Genomic DNA, 23,320 nt, shown 5'->3' with positions numbered 1-23,320 from the left:
GACAATTATGCCCTTATTTTAATATAGGGTATTACAGATAATAGGAGTAATATTATTTTTGACTTGAAAAATAAAAAATCCATATTCGGGTAATAAAGCCCCAAACTTCCTACAGTGACTGTATACATGGCTCACCATATGTTGGTGCTTCCACTTGAACACCCTGATCTTCATTCCCGTGATACTTTCACATGAAAACGTCATCCCTTCTCACTTATTGTAAACGAAACAGAGCAGCTTTATTTATATAGAATCAATATTTTCCTATGTTTATGTGAAGTAGGAAACAAATTCAATATTTCTGGCTGTGTTCTGATGAGAATAACAGAGTTTATTTTCCTTTCCGGAATTAACTTCGTATTCAACTTCAAAAAATGGTAAGTTTAGTTTATGTTATATAGGAAATAAAGAAAGAGTAGGAATTCTAAGTAGTTTAGGATTTATTATTTGGTATTTATTTAATGATGTCTAGTTAGAATTTGTTTGTCATTCCTTATATAGGAATAGGTTTTTTAGTACCAGTTTAATTTGGTTTGTTAGTATTATAAAATAGGAATGTCTTATTATATATTTTCATATAAGGCTGTTTAAAAAAAGTATTGCTTTATAGGTAATGGATTATTGGTATAGCAGTTTCACTAACGATTATTGAAAGCTTCCAGGTATGTTTCTCGTAGGCTCTCCAACAGTGGCTCAAAACGTCATTGCTTCTTACATGTTATGTGTTTTTCTAGAATCAAACTATATAAAAAGTATTATAAATCATAATAGTTAACAACTTAAAATATTTAAAAGACAAATAATAACCGATCAAAGAACAACTTAGTTGACTCTCGAAATTTCAATCGTGTCACAAAAATTTGGACGGAGAGAATAAAGTGGTCATCTTAAAGCATTCACAAGTAGAGAAATCAACAGTGGCTGATAAAACATTCACAATTATGCTTTCCTCTGGTGTTATATATTTCATAACAATTTCTGAAATTTGTTCAAAATTATCTGTGGAGTTTCCATGAACCGGGACCGTAGGTATTCCAGGCAAATCCACCATAGTCAAGTCAGGAACACCATTCTTTTTCACTATGAGTGTTAGAGGGATGTTGGATATTCCCTTACCATGTCCAGCAATCTCATTAGTTGCAAGAATAATGGCCTCTGCTACGTGAAATTCATCGGTTGGAACTGATTTTCCATTACACTCTAAAGTAAACTTTGGTCTCATTGTGATTTTGGACCCTCATGATGAGAGACACTCTAGTGCAAATGCCATTCCCTCTAGGAAGGCTAATTCCGGAAAGTGATTCAATCACAATTGACTTCCCAAAAGACTGATCGCCGACAACCATAATAGTAGGCAGCTGGATACCTTCTTGCATGATGTTGAGGTGCCTAAGCTTGTCCACACAGTCGAGAAGGGGTCAAATTCTATCATTCAAGGATGACATAATTGGTGCATGAACACCAGAAACTTTTGGTTCTATTACTGCAATATGTTTTGGATCATCAACTTGTAGTGGTTATTCACTAGAAGAAGATCCATTCACCATTTTGCTGAACATCATGGTGAGTATGGCAAAAAATGTTGTGGTTTTGCAGCAAGGTGTAGTTTGTAGAGTCTACTTGGATATTGGTTGATAAATCCAGTCTTGATGACCACACGATTCATAATATCCATATTTATACATGTTTGATCATTATTCAAAGTTCAAGAAAATCATTGGTAAGGGTGTGTTATACCCCCAACAATTCACTTAATATAGACAGAGGGAGTAGTACTCAAGAAACTATAGAAATTTCTAATTGTGATACTGCTGTTTAGCACATAAACAAAGGGCTATTAGAAAATTCTCCATAGCTATAAAACTGAGTCAATACAAACAACGGAGAAATCAAAACTCTACATGCTTCAAGTGCACCACTTTATCGTGCGATAGCATATTCAAGATGTTACTTGACAGCAAAAATGATAAGCTAGATATGTACACAATATGCCAGTAAAGATCAAGAATACAAAATCATACAAAAAAAAGTACCAGAAAATAGTTGGAAGTAGATGCAATTCCGAATTATAGTTGTTTTTAATGGTTTTTCCGCTCTTTCCACACCTCCTGATATCTGGTGCCAAACTGTCGCCCCTTTCCTTATTTCTTTGATAATAGAGTTGACTGTCTTTGTGGCATCCATTGTACAAGTTCATAAAAAGGGCTGGACAAGTGGAATGAGGGAAAGCGCGTAGAAGAGTCCATCATGTATATCCTAAAAGATGTTACATTTATAGAGAATGCAAACAGTTAAAGCAGAATTAAGCCATCAAGAAGGGAAATATACCCCAAAAAAGCCACTAGTGAATGAAATTGGAAAGCAGAATTTAAGGAGCATCATAAAAAAGAAACCAATGCAGAATCAAACTCATTAATAGGAAGATAGGACCTTTTGTTCGAACCATCAGCAAAAGAAATTAAAACATGGTAAATGGTAGATAAGATGCTAGAAGAGGACAGACATACTGCAAACTTAATAAAAGAGAACTAAGTAGATAACCAAAAAAGTTGAAAGAAGAGAACTAAGGCCACAAGGACAACAAGACATACTATCTGAAAACATCAAACACTCGTTTACGCCTTTTCCCCATCAATGTGAAGAGCAATCCTGTCCATGATTTTCGCCACCACATCTTTCGACTCCTTAAGCAGCTTCACACTCTTTTTCAGCCTAAGGCGTTTCTCCAAAACCAAAGGTGTTTCTTCCAGCATTCTCTCAATGCCACCACCATGGGATGCCATAAGTTCATTAACAATCTCCTCCTCAATCTCATAATTAACCATCTTTTGAAGATTAAACATTGTATACAGTGCCATATGATCGACCAATCTCATCAACACGATTTTCCAGTATGCAATCATCCTCATCTTCAATTCAAAAGCTTGCTGAACAACATCCTTATGCTTCCTCAAACTCCCAACATCAACTTCTCCAATTCCCTCGAGGTTTATTATCGAGCGCTTGTTAGAATCATTCATAATCTCCATAAATGGTTTTTGCTGAGCCATGAGCCTACTACAAGTTCCAACATACTCAGGATTATAAGTGTAATCCGTCAGCCTTTCCATCTCAATGATTTCTCGGACCCAATTAATTGATTCATCCTTCCTCTTGGCAGTCAAATTTTGCACCGCGCACCTAGTGGAAGACTGAAGTTGTTGGTAGTTACAGAAATGATGCATCAAAACTTTGATGACAACTGTCTCTATATAGTTCCACAATTTCCCCGCGAACACCTCAGGAGTTGCTGAAATCCCACTGACCTTTTTCTGTAAAACATTCAGAAAAACAGCACGAGGGAGGAAATTTGGTAATCCGATCCCATTTGCTTCTGTTAAAGACATGATCTCATCCATCAAGAAATCTTCCTTTTTTCAATGCTCTTTGAATGTAGCTCAACAGCGTACTCGTTGAGCATCTCAGCTAATCTAGCAGTGCAATGCATTTCAAGATCTTCAGCATACTCATCAAACTCCCCTCTAAGAAATATTTTCTTTAGAGACTCCTTGGTGGAACTCAGAATACGCATGAACATTGTCAATGCTTCAGCAACAGAACTCAAATGTTGTGGTAACTTGTTGAGAGCAGCAACATTAACAGCGAGTTTGTCGTTAATCTTCCTCACAATATCTGGCAAGCATTTGGAAATGATGTTTGCTTGAATATGCACCAACTTATGTGCCAGAACAGGAACACTAACCATTGACTTATCAATCTTTGATAATAGTGCATGAGTTTGGAAAAGCCTAGCCTCCTCACTACGAGCTTCATCGTAAGACTTATTCCCAGTTCTGTTCTTAACACAAACATAGCCAAGTCCTATATTCGCATCATTTGATGTAACTTTTTCAAGTAGCCCTTCAGGAGCTTTATCAACTTTTGTCACAACAGCTATAGTCCTCTCCCCGCTTTTGTCTGTTGACACCCAATTTTGGACCTCCACAATATAGATTAATCATCGAGCTTCTCTAATTTCAAATGATTTAAAATTATTAGTTTTATAAAATAAAAAAAATCAAGAAAATAAAGTAAATAGAGTTTGCAAGTTATTTTAAATAGTTTCGTCACTTTTTTTATAATTTTTAAATAATATATATGTTTTACATAATTTTGTATACAATTAGTATATTTTATAATATTCGAAAATCATCCCAAAAAGATTTTATCTTTTAGTTGAATATTTTATTAAATTAGTTTACTTTAAGTTGGCATATTTTTTTTAGTTACTAGTTTATAATTAAATTAATTATTTTATTTCTTTAAGATTAAGAAGCTCGTTAATTAATTAATATTAATTCGTCTTGACCAAATTTGCAATTTGTTTGGTTATTTTTCAAAATCAAATCTAACCAATATTTTGCTCTATTTGTTGGATCTATTTAAGACCAAAGTTGGGCCAATTTCTAGCCCACTTTATCATTCCCAACTCCTTAAACCGTTACCAAAATCCAAGCCCAATTCTCTTCATCATAATTCCCAGCCCAACTCTTCATCCAATACATCAGCCCATTTCTTAATTCCAAAAGACCCAGCCCCTAATTCTCACAACAACAACAATACCAAATGACCCCACTTTGCCTCTTCTTCTTCTCCACGTGAGAACAACGACCAAAAGGAAACCCAGAAGTTGCGTCCAACAGTATACGCGACCCCACTGCCCCAATATCGTCTTCTTCACGCGAAAATCCCACCAAATCGGGGAAATCTGGCAACCTTATCTCTTGAGAAGAATTTGAATTTCGAATTAAAATCCATTCAAAATTGCATCAGATTTTCCCCCTAATCGACCCTAGTTCTTCTCCTATAAATACCGGTTGTCTTCACGGTTGAAAAAAAAAAAAAAAAAAAGGAAAAGGACAGAAGAGTATACATTCGAAGTAAGAACCTCCCTTAGTTACGGAAAAAATACAGTAACAAAACTACAAAGCTATACAAGGTCGCGAACCCAAATACACCAATATCGGTTTCTGTTTTTCTTCTGTTCGCTGCTACTGGAATTCGTTGGCATTCTTGGAGTTTCCTTTGTGGTTGTGGAAAGCTCTCGCTCAACTCGTTATCTCAGTCGCTGCACCCGAAAAGGTAACGCCTCCTCCTCTATAATATTCTTCCCGTCTTTTGTGTTTCGACATGTTGTTTCCAGCATTTCAAGGTTTATGACGTTGATTATTTTACATTGAGCTCTTTGTTCGTCATTTTGAGTTTTAGTCCTGTTTTTCCTCTGTTCTGAGTTGTTTCTTTTCATGATTTTGGTCTAGTCGAGTCCTATTGGAGCCATGATTTTGAGTCGAGTTCCTGTCATAGACTGATTTGGATGCATTTAGTTTGGCTGTTGATTGTTTACATCTCGCTCCATGATGGAAGATTTTTCTTCTTCTTATTGAAATGGATTATTGTCTCCATTCTCTTGGTCTCCAGAAGCAGGGGCGGCTCAACGTACTTGGAGGCCTAAAGTGAAATTTCAATTAAAGGCCTAAAATCTTTTAGCTAGCAATTATTATATAACTTGTTAACATTATTCTATAAGTAATAAGTTGACAAAACAGCTTATAAGCTTCTTTTTTTTCTTTTTTTTTTTTATTTAAAAACACATAAAATAAGTCAATCTAAACAGGTTTGTAATTCACTTTATCCAAAACATGATTTTTACTATTTATTCATATTTTTTATAGAGCTCTAACTTACCTATAGTATAAAAGGAGTCTAGAAAATTACAGTGCGAGAGTTAGTGAAGAGAATGTAAGAAGACGAAACAAATTTTTCTCGACTTCTTCTATTTATTGAGGTTAAGGTGAATAAAATATATATATATTTTTTAAGAAAAATATATTTATCTTAGATAATTATTTTTTACTATAAAAAAAATTAACACATAATTTATTGTGGTAAAAATTAGAGGCCCCTAAATTGGGGGCCTAAGGCATATGCCTAATTTTTATAAGCATTGAGCCGGCACTGTCCAGAAGTGTGTATCGATTAGTTTCAAATGGTTCCACTTGCCTTAGTTTATTCTTATTTGTAATGAATATGCATTAGTAACTAGTGTTCGATGTCATGTTGTGCAATCTTTTACCTTAAGCTAAATGTGGGAATCGCGATAGTTGTTTAAACTCGTTTTCATATCCTTACTATTCTCCGTTTTCAATTCTTTTTCACTTGGATGTTGCCAGACCTGTTTACTGTTGTCTATCTTCCAGTGATAGGCCTTCCAACTGTTTATCCAAGGCGATTTTGTCTTCAAGATACGTAAGAGTTTAGGGTCGATTATCATAATAGTTAAGTAAGATTTGCTATTCTTTTAGCTCGAGTTTGGTTAGTATTTAGTATGAATGTCTAAATGGGTTACACCTCTTATGTCAAAGATGTGATTTCCTTGTCATCATAGCATGAGTGAATTGTATAATTTTGCATAAGCATTTTAATACCAATTTCTGTCTCCAATGACTTTTAATTACTTGATTCCTAGATATATGAAGAAGCAGAGTCGTGCTTTTTTTTTTATCTGCCAATGTCTCTTCTTGTTAAGATTATCATTGGCTTCTTAAGTGTTTTTTTTTATTTCTTAAATATAGCTTGTTGTTTATTGTTTCTTTAAGGAATAATGTGATTGGATTTAATTTGCCCATAATTTGTTAAGTTTAATCATGTTTGTAAACAAAATTTTCTCATCTGGTAAGTTAATGCTCATCTTAGTTAAGGCCTTAGAATGTTATTACAATCAATTGCCAATATCTTTCTTTCTTTCAATTTGAATTGGTCTGTTAATTCCCTTCCTTTTCTCTGGTTGCATGTGACATCGTCTGAGTCCATTGTGGACTCTCTTTCTCTTTTGCCTTTCGGGTTGTTCGGAACCCCAAACCCTTATCGAGCTGACTTTGATGTGGAAAAGATAAGAGAAGACGGATATGGCAAGATGAAACCAATATACAGGTGTTCGGAAGCAAGAAATACATGAAAAGGGCTGATATACATGCCGATATACACTGATATACATCATGTGTATACAAAAACGGGATTGAGTAAATTCCCAAAAACAGCAGCGAAATTGGCCCAAAAGGGGGCCCAAATTCAAATTTATCCCTTTCTCGCTAATTATTTAATTGTGATTATTTATTGTTTGTTGTTTAACTCTAATTTTATAATCGTAAATCAACTTAGTTGGATCCCCCCAAAAGACGAGCTATTTCTCTGGGTTGTTTTGTTTCTAACAAATCTCATTTTATCAATTTTTTGTATTGTCATTTATAATCTTTAGTCAAAACTTTCTTTTTTCTTTTATTAGGTTAAAATAGTTTTTTTTATTCATAAACCAAAAATGACTCAAATAAAAACCAACTCATTTTGTTTCGTTAAAATTCTAAGTTACTTGTCTCTAATTCAAATATTTTAAATAGGGTCCCATTTTCTTAAAAAATAAAATTTGCTCTTTGTTTAACTATTTTCTCAAAGTTAATCTAATAATGTAAATTATTATTAAATACATACTTAGTCATTTTCTCAAAAAATGTTAGTTAAAACTTTTATTTTACAATTAATTCGAAATGATTTTCATGCTTTAATATATTAAATTGGTTTAAGTTATTTTAAAATGAATTAAATAAATTCTAATCAATCTGGTTTTATTAATATTTCAATCACTTGTATTTCGAGTCAAATGTTTCATTTTAGGTCCCTTTTCTCTAAAAATAAAATGAAATAGAAGTGCATCATTTATTTAATCATTTTCTTAAAGTTAATCAATTATTGTAAGTTATTATTTTTTTATGTTAAATCGTTATTTTCTTTAAAATAATCAAATATATTTTAGTCAAGTCGCAGGTCAACCGCATGTTAGCGGACACTTCGAATGCTTAAACCCTTCTTGAAGTGTAAATTGAACCCCCGAACCCTCTTTGGTATTTCAAATGTATTTTTTCTGTTTAAATCTTTGAAAATTATAAGTTTTCTTAATTTCTTTAAAAAATTAAGTGGCGACTCTTTCTAAATATTTTTCTTAAAATGTTTTATACTTAGAACATTTCAAAAAAGTGATTTTTCTAAAGATAGGACAATTACGGCACAACATTGTCCACCTTCTGCGACATCCGAATAGACTCACAAGTAGGGAAATCAACAGTAGCTGATAAAACATTCAAAATTATGCTTTCCTCAGGTGTTATATATTTCATAATAATATCTGAAATTTGCTCAAAGATATCATCTGGTTGCCCATGAACAGGAACTCTAGTAATTCCAGGCAAATCCACCATAGTCAAGTCAGGAACGCCATTCTTTTTCACTATGAGTGATAAAGGGATGTTTGATATTCCTTTACCATGTCCAGCAATCTCATTAGTAGCAAGAACAATTGCCTCCGCAATGTGAACTTCATTGGTTGGAACTAACTTTCCATTGTACTCCAAGTGTAACTCTATCTCATTATGATTTTGGAGCCTCATGATGAGAGGCACTCTAGTGCAAATGCCTTGTCCTCTAGGAAGACTGATTCCGGCAAGTGATTCAAGAACACTAGACTTTCCAGAAGATTGATCACCAACCACCACAATGGTAGGCAATTGGATGCCTTCTTGCATTATGTTAAGGTGTCGAAGCTTGTCAACACAGTCGAGGAGTGGTCGAATTCTATCGTTGAAAGATGAAACAATGGGTGCAGGAACATTATTAGAGCCTTGTGGTTCTATCACTGCAAGATCAACAACTTGTAGTGCACATTCACTAGTAGAAGAAGAAGAGTCATTATTCATGATATGCATTGTGATAAATGTTTTGTTGCTTCTCTACAATGTGTGATTTCTTGAAGATCATATGAATTCAACATATGGCTATTTATACATGTTTTTTTGGTCATTATTCATTTATGAGCATTAAAAATCATCAATTAAGATTAATGACTATTGCTTTTCCAATCAAGGGGATAATTAAATAAACTTAATGTGTTTTGTATCCCCAATAATACTAAACTCATCGTTTTCATCACAAAAAACACTTGAACTACTTTTGCATGCTTTCATTTTTCGTTGGGCATTCCAACAGTTGACACAGTACCATTCGTTTCCTTTTCCGTTACACTCTGTTTTGATGGTTGTTATGTATTGTTTCATAATGTATTGAATTGTTTTTAATGAATACAATATTAACGTTCTTCATCGTTACATAATGTTACACATCAGCAATTTGAATGATCAACCAACAAGAAAAATAGGGTAAATGGTATAACTACTATTAAAAGGTAAGATGGAGGAAATGAGAAGAGAATATCAAGGTAATGACGTGATCACACCAAATCAGTCGTTACACAAAATATGACTTTTCATTGTTAGCTTACAGTGGATTTAAACGATACGATACAATAAAATTTAAATAACAATCAAAACAAAATATTGTATTTAAACTAACAATACAACGGTAACAACCATTCAAACAAGGTGTTACAATTTCATCAAAACTTCTTAAATTCCCTCCAATTATTCTCTGGCTGTGAGCTCATAATAACCAAAAGATCAGTTATTGATACAGGAAATGCAGAAAGATTATTGACAGCAAACATCCCATTCAATTTTTCCTACAAACTTCTAGTCTTCTGAATCTATAACAAGCATCCATCAACTGGCGTTTAAGTGTCCAAAATTCCATTTACTTTGCTTATAGTAGGGGTGTCAAAAGAATATGAAAAATCGACCGAACCAACCGAACTTGATTGAACCGAACCGATTTATGCTATATTTTAATAATACCATGGACTTTTATTTAAGTGTATAACCGTCCCGAGCAATTGGGATGGTCTTTTTAATTTATGAAAAAAACCAAAAAAATCCCGAACCGAACAACCTTACATGTATGTAAATATATTTTAAATATTAACAATATGTTAAATTTAATATATAAATATATTTTATAACATTTTTTAAATATGAATATAACTTAGGTCTTAGGTCTCTAACAACTAGACGACTTTGGGTCTTTGCTCTTTAATTAGCCTTTACTTAATTAAGTTTAAAATTAAAAGATACTGTAATAGATACTCTATCAAACCATACAACAAAACCTATCCAAACACTACTATTAAATATTTAAGATCAAATAATACGGTAACAAGGTTTTACATATTCTTGTCTTTTTTGTGAAGAATTAAAGTGTTTCTTCAAGAACGTATTTGTGAAGGAAATATATTAATAATAGTATATTTTGAGGTGATATTTTAAAAGTAAAAAAAAATAATGAAAAATTAACCAAACCGTACCGATTTCGAATAGAAATCGATATGATTGGGGTGGTTTTAAAAAGTCTAATTTTAGTTATATATTATAAAATACCCAAAACATTGGGATGATATAATTTTTAAAAAATAACCATCTGAACCGTACCCTAGCTAATAGGATCCATGCTCCTTTACTTGATATCATATTGTAGTGTGAGGATAATGTAGTGGAGTTTTTCTTTTATTTGATTTCACAAGAAATTACAAAATATGAAGTACACTTAGTTCTAGTAAAGTTCCATGCAATCTATTTCTTCCCTTGATTTTATTTTTGAAAATTCTCCGTGATTCGAGCGCTATTAATCTCAAAAGTAGGGAAGAATGTAATTTATTTTCTAACATTAAGTGAGTAGAACTATATTCCTCCCTTGATTATTCTCTCTTGATGATCTCTGTCATTCGAGTGTCGTTAGTACCATTTTCTCGAACTAAGATGATATGGACATCCTTGAGATTTATTTGATCTGAGTTTTGTAGATTTCTTGAAACATTTAGTTGTTGACCACATCTTGATTTCTTTATGAATATTATATGAATTTGTGAAATATATTCAAGATACCTCTTCAAGATAATATTTTTTTTTTTTATATAAGCATGACCTAAGATTTAAGGTAGAATAGCCCCAAGAACATTAACTGAAATTGAAACTTGTCTTGTAAATTCCACAAAATTTTAATATCTACATATGTATTTCTTATTGTTAATTATATTCTCAAATTTACATTAAAAAAAAATCATCCCCCCCCCCCCTCCCCGAGAAAACGCTTTTTACCAAAGACCACTTTGTTATATTATTACTCCAACGTGTCAACCTCTAACTTAAATCTCATGAAACGTGGGTTGCACATCACCTATAAGAAAAAAGAAAAAAAAAACTATAAATATATAGCAAAGACTGCAAAATATATGCTCCATGTATTTAACCCCCCCCCCCCCCCTCCCCGAGAAAACGCTTTTTACCAAAGACCACTTTGTTATATTATTACTCCAACGTGTCAACCTCTAACTTAAATCTCATGAAACGTGGGTTGCACATCACCTATAAGAAAAAAGAAAAAAAAAACTATAAATATATAGCAAAGACTGCAAAATATATGCTCCATGTATTTTCAGTAAAATAATAACGTTTTTATAGATAAATTGAAATTTGTAACAATAATTTTTTTTGGTGCCATATTAATAAAGAAGTTAGTGACAAAAATTGAACTTCAAAAGAAGTCAAAATTCAATTATATAATGACGAAGTTAGGAATTTAGTAATGAGTATTTAAGGACGTTTGAATTTTAATATGCATAATATAAGAAATAAATATTTGACAGTACTTCATTGCTTAAATTTATGTGATATTATTTAATTTAGTATAAAATTTTAAAATAAATTTAACTTGTAATTTTAAATATATCATGATATTTCGTGACTATAAAATTTGTCAATAAAAATATGTACAATTTAAAGTGAGAACTACAATCGAATATATAAAAGTGTTTTTCTTTTTCGAAACAGATTATTTAATCGGGACGGCTCTACAACTGAACAAAAAAGACAATTGTCATACACCTCCAAATTTGAGGGGCCTCAGTTTTCTTAAGCAATAATAGATTTTAGTTTTTTTTAAAAAAAAAAAAATATTAAGTATTATTGGTTGAAAATATAAAATTTTCATACTAGAGAAAAAGATACTAATAGAAGTTCAACAAACCTAGAATGTTATGTCTCAAGAAAGACTAAATGAATTAACTTATAATAAACTTTATAAAAAAAATTAAATTTTAAGGCCTCCATTCAAATTTTGTCTTTAGGCCACTGTTGTATTTGAGCCCTGCACCCTACGGACTAATAAGAAATAGTATAACAAAAATTAAAATAAAATGAATATGATTTTCTAAAACAAAGATCTAAAAACATTATTAGAAAATAGTGATTTTTCGATGAATATAGAGATTTCTGATAGAAAATCCGTCGATAATCGTATTTTTTTTAGGTGCATGTTTTATAATATAAAACTAAAATTCAAATATAATCCAGCTAGGATATATTCTCACTTAATTGGTGAGGTGTCTATATTATATTGTATCTATGTCCCCTTTGTGGTTATGGAGTTCACGTCTCTCACCAAAAATAAAAAAAACTTTGAACCAAAATACAAGAAAAAACCCTAAGAACTAAGACGTTGACACTTTACTTCACCATGTTTTATGATTTATTATCCACCAACATCCATTTATCAATTGTTAAAAAGCTCTTTCAAAATAATATTTTTCATCATCTATTTTGTTCTCTCTTTTTCCTTCATGATATCAACGTTACGAAAATTAGTCAGGTTCAATTATTGATCGTTATCGATCTACTATACTACATTTTCCACTTTGTACCAAAATGGCAACCAAGCCTAATGGCACCACCACTAAAAACCCCACCACCCCCACCTCGAACCCCAAACCGAAAAATCAAACGTACAACCCTAAGAGCCAGACGTACAATCCGAATCGGATCCCTTATCGACCGAACTACCGACACAAACGTCGTGGCCGTGGTTGCAATTGTCGTAGATGTTTTTGTCGATGTTGTTGTTGGACTATTCTCATGATCATCGTTATTCTTGTCCTTGTAGCTATTGCTGGTACAATTTTTTACTCCCTTTATCGTCCTCAACTTCCTTCATTTTCGATATCCTCTCTCAAAATTTCGCAGTTCAATCTCACCACATCTCCTGATGATACTACAAGACTCGCTACTAAATTCAACGTAACTCTGTCTACCAAGAACAAAAACAAGAAAGTCATTTACATTTATGATCCAATTGCATTTAAAGCAGAATCAACCAATCAAATTGAGCTCGCAAATGGGGATTTTCCAAGATTTACTAGTGCACCAAATAATGTTACAATTATACATTCAACATTATCAATGGTGTCACAAGTTCTTGATGTGGATTCTATTTCAAGTTTGAAATCAGATATGAAGAGAAAAAGTGGTATGCCAATGAGGATTTTGTTGGATACAAAAGTTGTTGTGAAAATGGACAAATTGAAAACTAACAAAGTGGGGATTAGAGTAACATGTGATGGTATCAATGGACCAATACCTAAAGGGAAAAATCCAAGTGTGGCTTCAATTACAACAGCTAAATGTAAGGTTGATTTGAGAATCAAGATTTTGAGATGGACATTCTAGTTACAACTTCACTTTTTCGGTTTTTCATACGGTGTCTGGTACATGTTTTAAAACTCGACTAATCTAAATTCACGTCAGAAGGTACCACTTTGAGGTTTCTATCTTAAGTCACTTTGAGGTTTCTATCTAAGTCGACTCCATTCTCAAGGCACAAACTCGAGATCATAATTAAGGATGGAGGAGTACTTATCAGTTTTTTAATTTTTTTTTATTGATTTCAACTCAATTTGGTTTTGTGAGTTTACTATTTTGCTTTTTCTTTAGTCAATGTAATCAAATTTTTTACTTCTGTATAATTTTCTTTTATTTAATTTGGAATTGTTTGTAAACTGCCAGAAGAACAAACATAAAAGAAATTTGAGTTTTTTTTTATATAAAAAAAATAATCAAGAATTGTAAAGAAAAACAGAGGGGTTGGAAATATATAATAGTTTTTTCAATTTTGTTTCTTTATAGTACTTCTTTGTATTAGTAGTATTAGAGTACGTGTGTTGCATGTATATTCAGAATCAATAATTAAAAAAAAAATTGTATACAAAAAGTATATACAATAGTAATTGATATTTTATTAGATCCAACATTATTATTACTCTACTTGAAACGCCAAAATCAAGAGTGACCATGAAAGATGTAGTCAAGAGGCTTAACAAAATCAAGAACGCATTTCAGGAAACATAGAAGTGATCAAAATCTGTTCCGATGGTGTTCTTTTCTGAGCTGCAAGTTAATATGATGCTTTTTTGCTTACCTGATTTGTTTAGTCGATTGTACTACCTGGAGACATGTACTGCTTGTACTTCAGAGTGTTGCATTTCCCTTATTTTGTGATTTCAGATTTAGTAGTACTCTTTAATATGTTTTGAATGCTTGAATAAAATTGCGGAAGTGTTTAGTTGCACTATGTTACTTTCTGTTTCTATTTGCCTCTACTTCATATTTTTGATTCATTAGTTTCTTCCTATTGATATATCAACTAGAGTAGTATTTTATAAAGGGAAAAAGGACAAATGTACCTTTGAACTATCGTAAATGGTATGCAGATACCCTCCGTCATCCTTTTGGGACATTGGTGCCCCTGCTGTCCAAAAACTAGAGCATATATACCCTTTATACTAACGGACATACACGTGGTCCAATCTTATACGTCGATAAATGTTGGATCGGTGGATAAGATTGTGACACGTGTATGTCCGTTAGTATAAAGGGTATATATGCTCTAGTTTTTGGACAGCAGGGGCACCAATGTCCCAAAAGGATGACGGAGGGTATCTGCATACCATTTACGATAGTTCAAAGGTACATTTGTCCTTTTTCCCTTTATAAAATACTACTCTAGTTGATATATCAATAGGAAGAAACTAATGAATCAAAAATATGAAGTAGAGGCAAATAGAAACAGAAAGTAACATAGTGCAACTAAACACTTCCGCAATTTTATTCAAGCATTCAAAACATATTAAAGAGTACTACTAAATCTGAAATCACAAAATAAGGGAAATGCAACACTCTGAAGTACAAGCAGTACATGTCTCCAGGTAGTACAATCGACTAAACAAATCAGGTAAGCAAAAAAGCATCATATTAACTTGCAGCTCAGAAAAGAACACCATCGGAACAGATTTTGATCACTTCTATGTTTCCTGAAATGCGTTCTTGATTTTGTTAAGCCTCTTGACTACATCTTTCATGGTCACTCTTGATTTTGGCGTTTCCTTTGTGCAGTCTAAACCCAATTCTATCATGGAGGCTGTTTTATTTAAAAATATTATTTAGACTGATTTTAGAATCGCCACTTAATTTTAAAGCAAAATTAAGAAAATTATTGTTTTCAAAAGACTAAAACAGTAAATCTATTGAAAACTATTAAGGGGGTTCAAGGTTCAAATTAGAATTTCGGGAAGGGTTTGAAAGCACCCGAAATGCCCACTAATACGCGATTATCCGGCAATTAATTATTTGGTTAAAGTAATTTAACTTAACTTGAATTGCAAAATTGAACTATTTTTTAGTTAAGACCATTTTAAAAAGGGAAAAGGAGAAGTACTTAAATACTATCTAAGTGAGATAATTTGCAAAATTTATTCTTTAAGTCTTATTAAAGGTGATTGATTTAGTCAAGTTATAAAATCAAAACGGATATCTTTTGGGATTTGAATTTTAAAACCTTAAGATTTAGCAGCAAATATTGACAGATAAACAATTATGAAATAATAAAATAAAGAAGGAAATTTGGGCCCAAGTCTAGTTTTCTGTCCGCCTGGGCCAGCACTTGGGCCTAATTTCATTTTGGGCCAAAAGGCCCAATTCTTATCACCTGTCCTAAATTCTAACAAGATAATAATAAGTAAAATAACAAGGGCTTAGGCCCAAAAATAACAAAATACAACTCTGAATTTGGGGCCTTTAGGCCCATTTTCGCATTTTCGTATACACTAGACGTATACTAGTGTATACAATCATGTATTAACTCCAAACACCTGTATGCCCACGTCAAGGATATGTTCTTCAATTTTGAAGGTCGATCGACTCAACAAAAGGGTATTGGGCCTCCAAGGCCCCATAGGAAATGCGAGAAGGAGATGGAGTTCATGAGGACATGGATAGATTTCACATGCAACAAAAACAAGTAAACTTATGAGTAACAACCTACATGACTTAATATAAGAAACTAAAGGAGAGAAATAATCACTACCGCCTAATCATCACAGTGAGAACAAAATAAAAAAAATAAAAAATTAATTAGGATTAGAATTCGACAAGCTCTAATGTTGTATTGTATATATTGATTGTTGATAGGAATATATATTATTATATTATAAAATGAAATTGAAGGACATATGTATAATAATTGCTTCCACGTGAAAGTTGACGGCAGATTTTGGACAAACATTGTTGACCATTCAGTAATGATATGTTAAAATTGGAATTTGGGTTGGTGGTGTAATTGTTAGGCATGAATTAATATTATTATTATAATGTTAGGGGGTAAGAGGATTGAGGTGCTGTATTTATATGGGTCTACATATTGATATATATATAATTAAAATAAGTGAGTAAGCACAGAGAAACAAATGTTTCACATACATTTTACTCTTATTTAGAAGTGGGAGTTGGGTTGGGACTTGGGACTAACACAACATCACCCTATTGTACAAAATGCAAGGTCAATTGTACTAAAAAGAGGGGTATTTAGGTACTTTAAATGCAATTGCAGAGGTTTCAAATTAGTCAAGTAAATGGCAAACACGTGTTATATTTGTGTCCACATTTTTCTTTCTTTACCTTCTGCTTCATCTTTCTCATTCTTCCTCTCTGCCTTTCCCAATCCTCACATCTCTCTAAAACAAAATTTATGCAGAAAATTTCAAATCAATAAACCCAACAACTATTAGATGCTTCAAAGGTTTAAGGTGATCTAAAGTTCTCAATTTAGAGTTATAGCTCTCAATCTCTCCCAACTCACTCTCTTTCAAGATCTAAACGGGTCAGTTTTTTAGTCTTTTTCGGCATCTTTCACCACAATCAAATATTTATTATTAATATTTGTGGTATTGGTAAAATTCCTAATTTTACCCTTTAAAGATTTTAGTTGTACTGGATGTAGTTTTTGTTGGAAATTTCGACTCAAAATCTTTCTTAATTTTCTAATTTTTGATTAACTTTTTAATTGAATGTTCGTAAGGGAGTTTGAGATGCCTCCAATTGAATTCATGAGTTTCAAAACTGAGCCTATTTATTCAAATTAGATTTTTGGAGTTTGTTTCCATTTATTATTCAATGAATTAAGTTTTACCCATTACTTGAGATGCTGAAGATCCATTTATGTTGAATAGAAGAAATTGTGAATTAGTTATGCAGCCGAAACTATTGTATGTTCATGATGGTGCCCATAACTTTTTTCGTTTTGATATGGTAATTCCCGTTGCCCCTCCCCCCACACATCCCTTTTTAAATTTTTTCTCGACTGATTTGCTTCAGTTTAGTTCTATTACTCTTTCTGCTAGATATATGCATGCATGTCATTTACAAGTTCGAACCTTTACAACAGATCTTGTTGATTGGGTATTTCGGATTTCTTGACATCGCAGGCCAAATTCGCCCATGAATTCTGGCAGAGGAAACTGGAAGAGAACATGTTTGCAAGTTCTTAAATTAGTTGTTGAATTGGAGGCTTAGTTAGTCAAAGTCGACAGTTGAAAGAGGTCAGTCCACCTGGTTTTTCTCAAAATAATTTGTCATTGATACAGTTCCATTGAAGCTAAATTTATCAAAATACATGTTCCCTCTATTAAATTTTTGCAAAATCTTTTGTTGCTTGCAATGAAAAACGCTGAATTGATGACCAAACGATCAAATCCTATTAAAGAGAGAGGCTTTAATTTGTAATTTTCTGATAAACCTGATTAGTTTACATTACAGATGTTGCACCAGTTCCCCATATGTTTACACATTCAGGTATTTCTTATCTGGCTTAAAATATCACATTAGTTGTATTTTCTGTTTTGAGAGATTCAATACTTATCTTTTGTGTGAACTTTGTGGGTTATTCTCAAATGAGTTTCATTTGACTTGTATTGCGCTCGAAGTCTATTTGAACGCTACTTGACTGTCAAGAGAGGTGGGTAAATTGATTCAACTGATGCTGACATTTGGTATTAAATATATATTTGTAATTTCTAGGCATTTTGTATTACAATTTCGATTAGCAGTATGGTATTGAAGAGGAAATGAACGATGTGAAGAGGTGTGTTGGATTGATGTACGGTGAAAAATGGTAAGCTACTGACCAGGATGATTTTACAGGCATAATATCAAAAATGGAAGAAGTCAAAGTTGATGGTGTGTCAAATGTAAAGGACCAGTTTCTAAACATCATGCAACAAAACTAGCATAAGATAAGTTGTCTAGATAAGAATTGTATATTGTAGGATGCTCGCCTAATGTGTCAAATAAATGGTACAGAAGAAACTTTAAACTTGAGGTAATGTTCTATATTTAATGGCTACTTATGTTCAACTCTCCTTTATCCGGTAGATAGATGAGATCAATAAACATATTTCTACATTTTTCTGACTTATGCATAGCAACAGATTTTTCACATGTCTGAAACTACCTTATTCTACTTTTTCAGTAATTTAATTTTACTAATTGCCGACTTCTTATGCTAATATTTTTCCACGCTCATCCAACATGCATAGTACTATATACTTAATGATGAGAACTTGGTCAATGTTGAATAATCTTATAGATTTACAGGTAAAATAATCTGTCACTTTCTTTACGTTATCTTAGATAAATTTTGCTATAACTACATGATTTCAAAGATTATTTGTAATTTGTATATCTACGTCTTTATGGGTTTGGCATTTGTTGAAGAACTTTTCTTCCGCAGTGTGATATGTTAGTATATAAATGACCTTCTTATAGGATTATTAAATTGACAAGGCAGTGCCATTTTTATGTTTAGGTGAACTCGAATCATGTAGTCTATTCCCTGCCTTAAAGGCTGTTTACAGTGAATACTGTACTGACAATTGAATGTATTGATAACGAATCAATTATGACCGAAAAATGGAAGGTTGGAACCTATGAGGAAGAGTGAATTTTCAAGTTGGATTAATATGTTTGATATTCAAATATATTACGTTATTTGAGATGATATTCTATCTGTGCATTTCAAGTTCTTTTTTTCGACTTAATTTTGAAAATTCTTCATTATTTGATGTAAATATGAGATTCATATCAAAGGTATTCTCTTCTACTGTATGAAAGAAATTCATGAGAATATTTTCAGTACTTTTGGTAATATGAGATTCATATTAAAGATGGTTTTGTGATCTTACAAATTCTTCTCCAAGACCCGTTGAGTCATCTGCTTCTTCAGTTTAGCAGAAATTCTTTCATGGTATTGCATGAAACATTTGCCTTTCGGGGTCGAGTACGCCTTGTTACGACTTGGGGGTGCTCCCGGGTCGTGACAGTACTAGCTTGAAAGGTATGGTTGTTCTCTTTTTCCCTGTCGTCCTTATCGAGAATTTCCCCCTTTTTCCACTCCGCCCGAAGATTACCATAGAGGCTTGACAACCATCCCTGCTTGCACTTTTATAAAAAGATCGATAGTGGTTGTGAAGCTTGACTAATAGACATGGTTCCCCTAAAAGGAGAATGTTTGCCCTGTGTTCCTTGGTAGCACAAACAAGCTCATGTGTTCTACATCCTGTAACTCAAGGTTGAAACTTGCTGTTCTTGAATCTCACAAATTTATTAGGCATTTCATATTAGTCATATGACTTGTGCTAACATGATTACTGGTTACTCTAGGATGATGATAACCCTTTGTTGTCAAATGCTTCTATGATGTCGTTAGAACTTTTCAAATTCTGATTTCTATAGTTATTCTACCATCTATTGTTGTGAGAAATGGGACTTGAGGCTCACTGCATTAAACATGGCAAGTGGCCAACATGTTTTAACAAGGTGTTGGCAACATATCGGGGATGTCACTAACATTGAAGAGTTCTCTTACTACTTTGGAGCTATTAATGCAAGGTAAACAAATGGATAGGAAAGGTGCCTGAAGGCTGAAATGAGACATGTTACATGTAATTTATTTTTTCCGACGTAAGGATAATCATGTAATTTCCCTTTTCCAATTTTTGTTTTTGCTTGCTGCGTGTTTCCAAGGATTCATGCGGTGGATCTAAAATCTTCCACATCTTTTGTTCTCCAAATCCTACTTCTATATTCCATGGAAAACAGCAGTCTCATTTCATCCCAATTTCAGAGAGGTTTGCTCCTTCCAACAACAAGAAGGAAAAGGTACACCACCTTATTTCCCCTCTTTTCTTTTCATGAATATTGTGGGTTTTCTTTTCAATCTCAACTGTTGCTTCTTAGATTTTTCAATCTCTTCATTGATATTGTGGGAAGTTTCTTCTTAGATTTGCAAAACTTTCTTACAGGGGGTGCGTTTTTGGCTTGATTCGTTGGGTTTATGTGTTCTTTAATGTTCTCTTTGCTAATCTAAATTAGCACCTTCTACATAAAGTCAATTTTTATTTGGTTTGTTTATTAATTTATGTGTGAACATTGCTTGCTGGAACGTGAGCTACTATTTGTTGGGAATTTTGATGAACAATAGGAAAACAAAAGGTCCTGCTTTCTTTCGTAGCCAACTTTGCTTGCTTTCATGATCTTTTCCTCTAATATTGAAACAGCTGGGAAAGCATTTGGTTGCCATGTACTTAGTTTACTGCCTTCAATTATTCTCATCTATTGCTCTTATTTCTCCTCTTTAATTTGCTATATATTTAAAATATACTTCAAAAGGTCTTATAAACTACAATAATTAACAATTTCAAATAGAACGTAAGTATGTATGTGAGTACATCTTATTTGTTTCTTCTCGCATATGTTACTTGTAATTTACTTTCCTTCTCTACCTATTGGTTAAATTTTACTTTCTCTTATTTATGTGATCTGTGGATGTTTTCATATGCATAATAAATCTTTACAGCAATAACATCAATTTTCCAAAACAGATAGATAAGTATTGCAAAAGAAAATGATCAATATACTATAGCTAAGGACAAAGAGATTTTGCAATTCTTTATTTTTGTCTTTTAAATGAATTGATCTTTAATTTAAGTCAATAGCATAAAAACTTATACCTACATAACATAAGTTAGTTTGTTGGATCTGGATCAATTTGTTGTCATTTAAGTGCAATGACTGAAGCTCGATCAATTGGCCCAAAGAACTTCGAACTCAGCCAGACAGATCATTGTTCCCAAACTCTAAAGCTTTCAAGTAAGAACACTCCTCTATCCTTGTAGAGATACTTCCTGTTAGCTTATTGTCTGATAGATTAATGACTTCAAGAAGAGTTACCTTTAGTATTTCTAATTCATAAACAAAACTTCTAATCTTTGTTTTTAACTGTAGTAGTGTAAGTTTGGTTGCACTTTCATTACTATAACATCTTACTTTTTTTGGTCTACTATGAGAGCATGTATCGCAAGGTGAGAGAAATTTCGACTCTCATTTACTTTTAGTATTTTCTAATTCAAGAACAAGACTTCCAACATTTAGTTTTAACTAGAGTAACAGTTTTATTAGCTTTAACTAGAGTCATTGCTTCATGCATGTGTAAAGCACAATGCAGTTTCAAGATTCAATACTCTAAATCAAGAAATAGGAAGCTGGTAAAGATTAGCTTAAATGTTCATTCCACATCTATGAATGCTCTACGATATGCTATCCTAATTTCTATGTTCTATCAATTGGTTTAAAATTGTATATATGTGTCATGATATCTGATAAAGAGAGAACACTAACAGAGACTGAGCACTTAGCATCTCATCGTACAAAGTACAATTAATTGCATGCACGGAGTCTACTTGGAATATTTTTTATCTGGTAAGAAGAAGACACCCTTCTTAATTCTCATATTTACTTGTGTTACATTGCTACTCCCACAAAATACTTGCAATCTGTAGTCAAATAATGGTAATTTTGATGAGAGGGAGTTACTCGGATAGTAAGCACCCCTCACTTCCAAGGGAGTTGCTCGAATGGTAAGCACCCCTCACTTCCAACGAGTCACCAAGGGAGCAAAAGTGGTAGGAGCTCCTAGGGAGGGTTAAATAATTAATAATAATAAATAAATAATGGTAATTTTAACCATTTTTTATGGTAATTTTAGTAGTATGCAAATAAACTGAGTCAACTAAATCAGCAGCTTTTGCCTACAATACTCTTTTCTGATATAGGTACAAATATGTGTTTTGCACTAATGGTAAGATGAAGATGGAAACATGATTAGTCGACTACATTGTTTGCGATAGTACAAGTACTGGTATTGCGCACATTGGTTCAATTTGTCATCATTTATTTCTTACTTTTCAAGTATAAGAATGACCAAGATGCCTTTATTTCTTACTTTTCAGGTATAAGAATGACCAAGATGCCCTAGAAAAATATTGGTGAAGCAATATGTTCTGTTATTAGTGGACTGAAGTCTTTGGCCTTAATGAAATGGTGAAGCATTGTTCACCAGTGTAGTGTGCACTGCAGACAATGTGGAGTTGACTTTTTGACAAGTACATGTATTAGGTCTTAACCATAAAACAGCCTCTCCTTTTAGTTTATGCCCATATATGTATTTCTATTCACTTCATTTCTTCTTTTTGTCTCTTCTGTTTGGTGTTCAAAAGAGCTGAAAATAAACCTATAAACATTACTATCTAGACTGAAGTGTCTAAAGGTATCAAGGCAGATCCAAGTAAAAGACAACGGAATACAAATGCCAACTTAGATTCAAAATTCAAACACGAAGTCAAGCTCTACCTTATGAGTAAAATGGTTATGGCATGAGGCCTGAAAAATTCCATATCATTGTTTCAAAACTAAGAATAAGATGATACGTTGAAATTTATGACATCACATTAGTACCCAAGACAACAATATGTCAAAGAAATAAGCAAAATCTACAGATTTAATTTTAATAATCATGTTGGGCCCGTGCTTGCACGGGCCATTACCATCTAGCCTATATAGAAGTGGAAGTTAATGGGACTAACACAACATCAAATAGATGTACCAAAGGTAATACAAGTTGTACTGTATTGGGGCCCATTTCATTAAACAAGTACTACTCCCCACTCATATCACAAACACACATGTACTATGTAGGGAGTTGGGAAGGACCAACAAGGACACATCTGTAATTTTCTTAAGCTTACCCCACTCATATCACAAAGACACATGTACTATGTATAACACATAGATGCTTTTTATATTATCTATGGATTGATCCATTTTTCCCTTACAGTCTCATAATTCCAAAA

At 32.8% G+C, this 23,320-nt stretch overlaps 1 protein-coding gene, 2 long non-coding RNA genes and 2 pseudogenes across 6 annotated transcripts; 3 read left to right on the top strand and 2 right to left on the bottom strand.

Annotated features, from left to right (window-relative positions):
• Nucleotides 1-798: 798 nt before the first annotated feature.
• Nucleotides 799-2,184, bottom strand: LOC102583904 (putative dynamin-related protein 4A; annotated as a pseudogene).
• Nucleotides 2,185-2,615: 431 nt separating this feature from the next.
• Nucleotides 2,616-8,792, bottom strand: LOC102583575 (dynamin-related protein 4C-like; annotated as a pseudogene).
• A 3,882-nt stretch (nt 8,793-12,674) lies between these two features.
• Nucleotides 12,675-13,472, top strand: LOC102583250 (uncharacterized). Its single transcript, XM_006340353.1, has one exon. The coding sequence runs from the start codon at nt 12,675-12,677 to the stop codon at nt 13,470-13,472; it is 798 nt and encodes a 265-aa protein (XP_006340415.1).
• A 3,253-nt stretch (nt 13,473-16,725) lies between these two features.
• On the top strand, nt 16,726-18,545 carry LOC107063450 (uncharacterized). Of its 4 annotated transcripts, none has more exons than XR_001475342.1 (3): nt 16,728-16,956; nt 17,561-17,927; nt 18,153-18,545. It is a non-coding gene; the product is annotated as an uncharacterized lncRNA (long non-coding RNA). The 4 variants fall into 4 exon arrangements; XR_001475338.1 differs by having other exon boundaries at nt 16,735-16,956; nt 17,561-17,674; nt 17,892-18,545; XR_001475339.1 differs by having other exon boundaries at nt 16,726-16,956; nt 17,521-18,488.
• Nucleotides 18,546-19,458: 913 nt separating this feature from the next.
• LOC102605573 (uncharacterized) lies at nt 19,459-22,670 on the top strand. The gene is made up of 2 exons (XR_001475336.1): nt 19,459-21,890; nt 22,421-22,670. It is a non-coding gene; the product is annotated as an uncharacterized lncRNA (long non-coding RNA).
• Nucleotides 22,671-23,320: the final 650 nt, after the last annotated feature.

This window comes from Solanum tuberosum, unplaced genomic scaffold (genome assembly GCF_000226075.1).
Source record: "Solanum tuberosum cultivar DM 1-3 516 R44 unplaced genomic scaffold, SolTub_3.0 scf00017, whole genome shotgun sequence".
NCBI classification, from domain to species: domain Eukaryota; kingdom Viridiplantae; phylum Streptophyta; class Magnoliopsida; order Solanales; family Solanaceae; genus Solanum; species Solanum tuberosum.
Note: the sequence above shows the minus strand (reverse complement) of the source record. Positions and strands in the feature narration are given on the sequence as shown.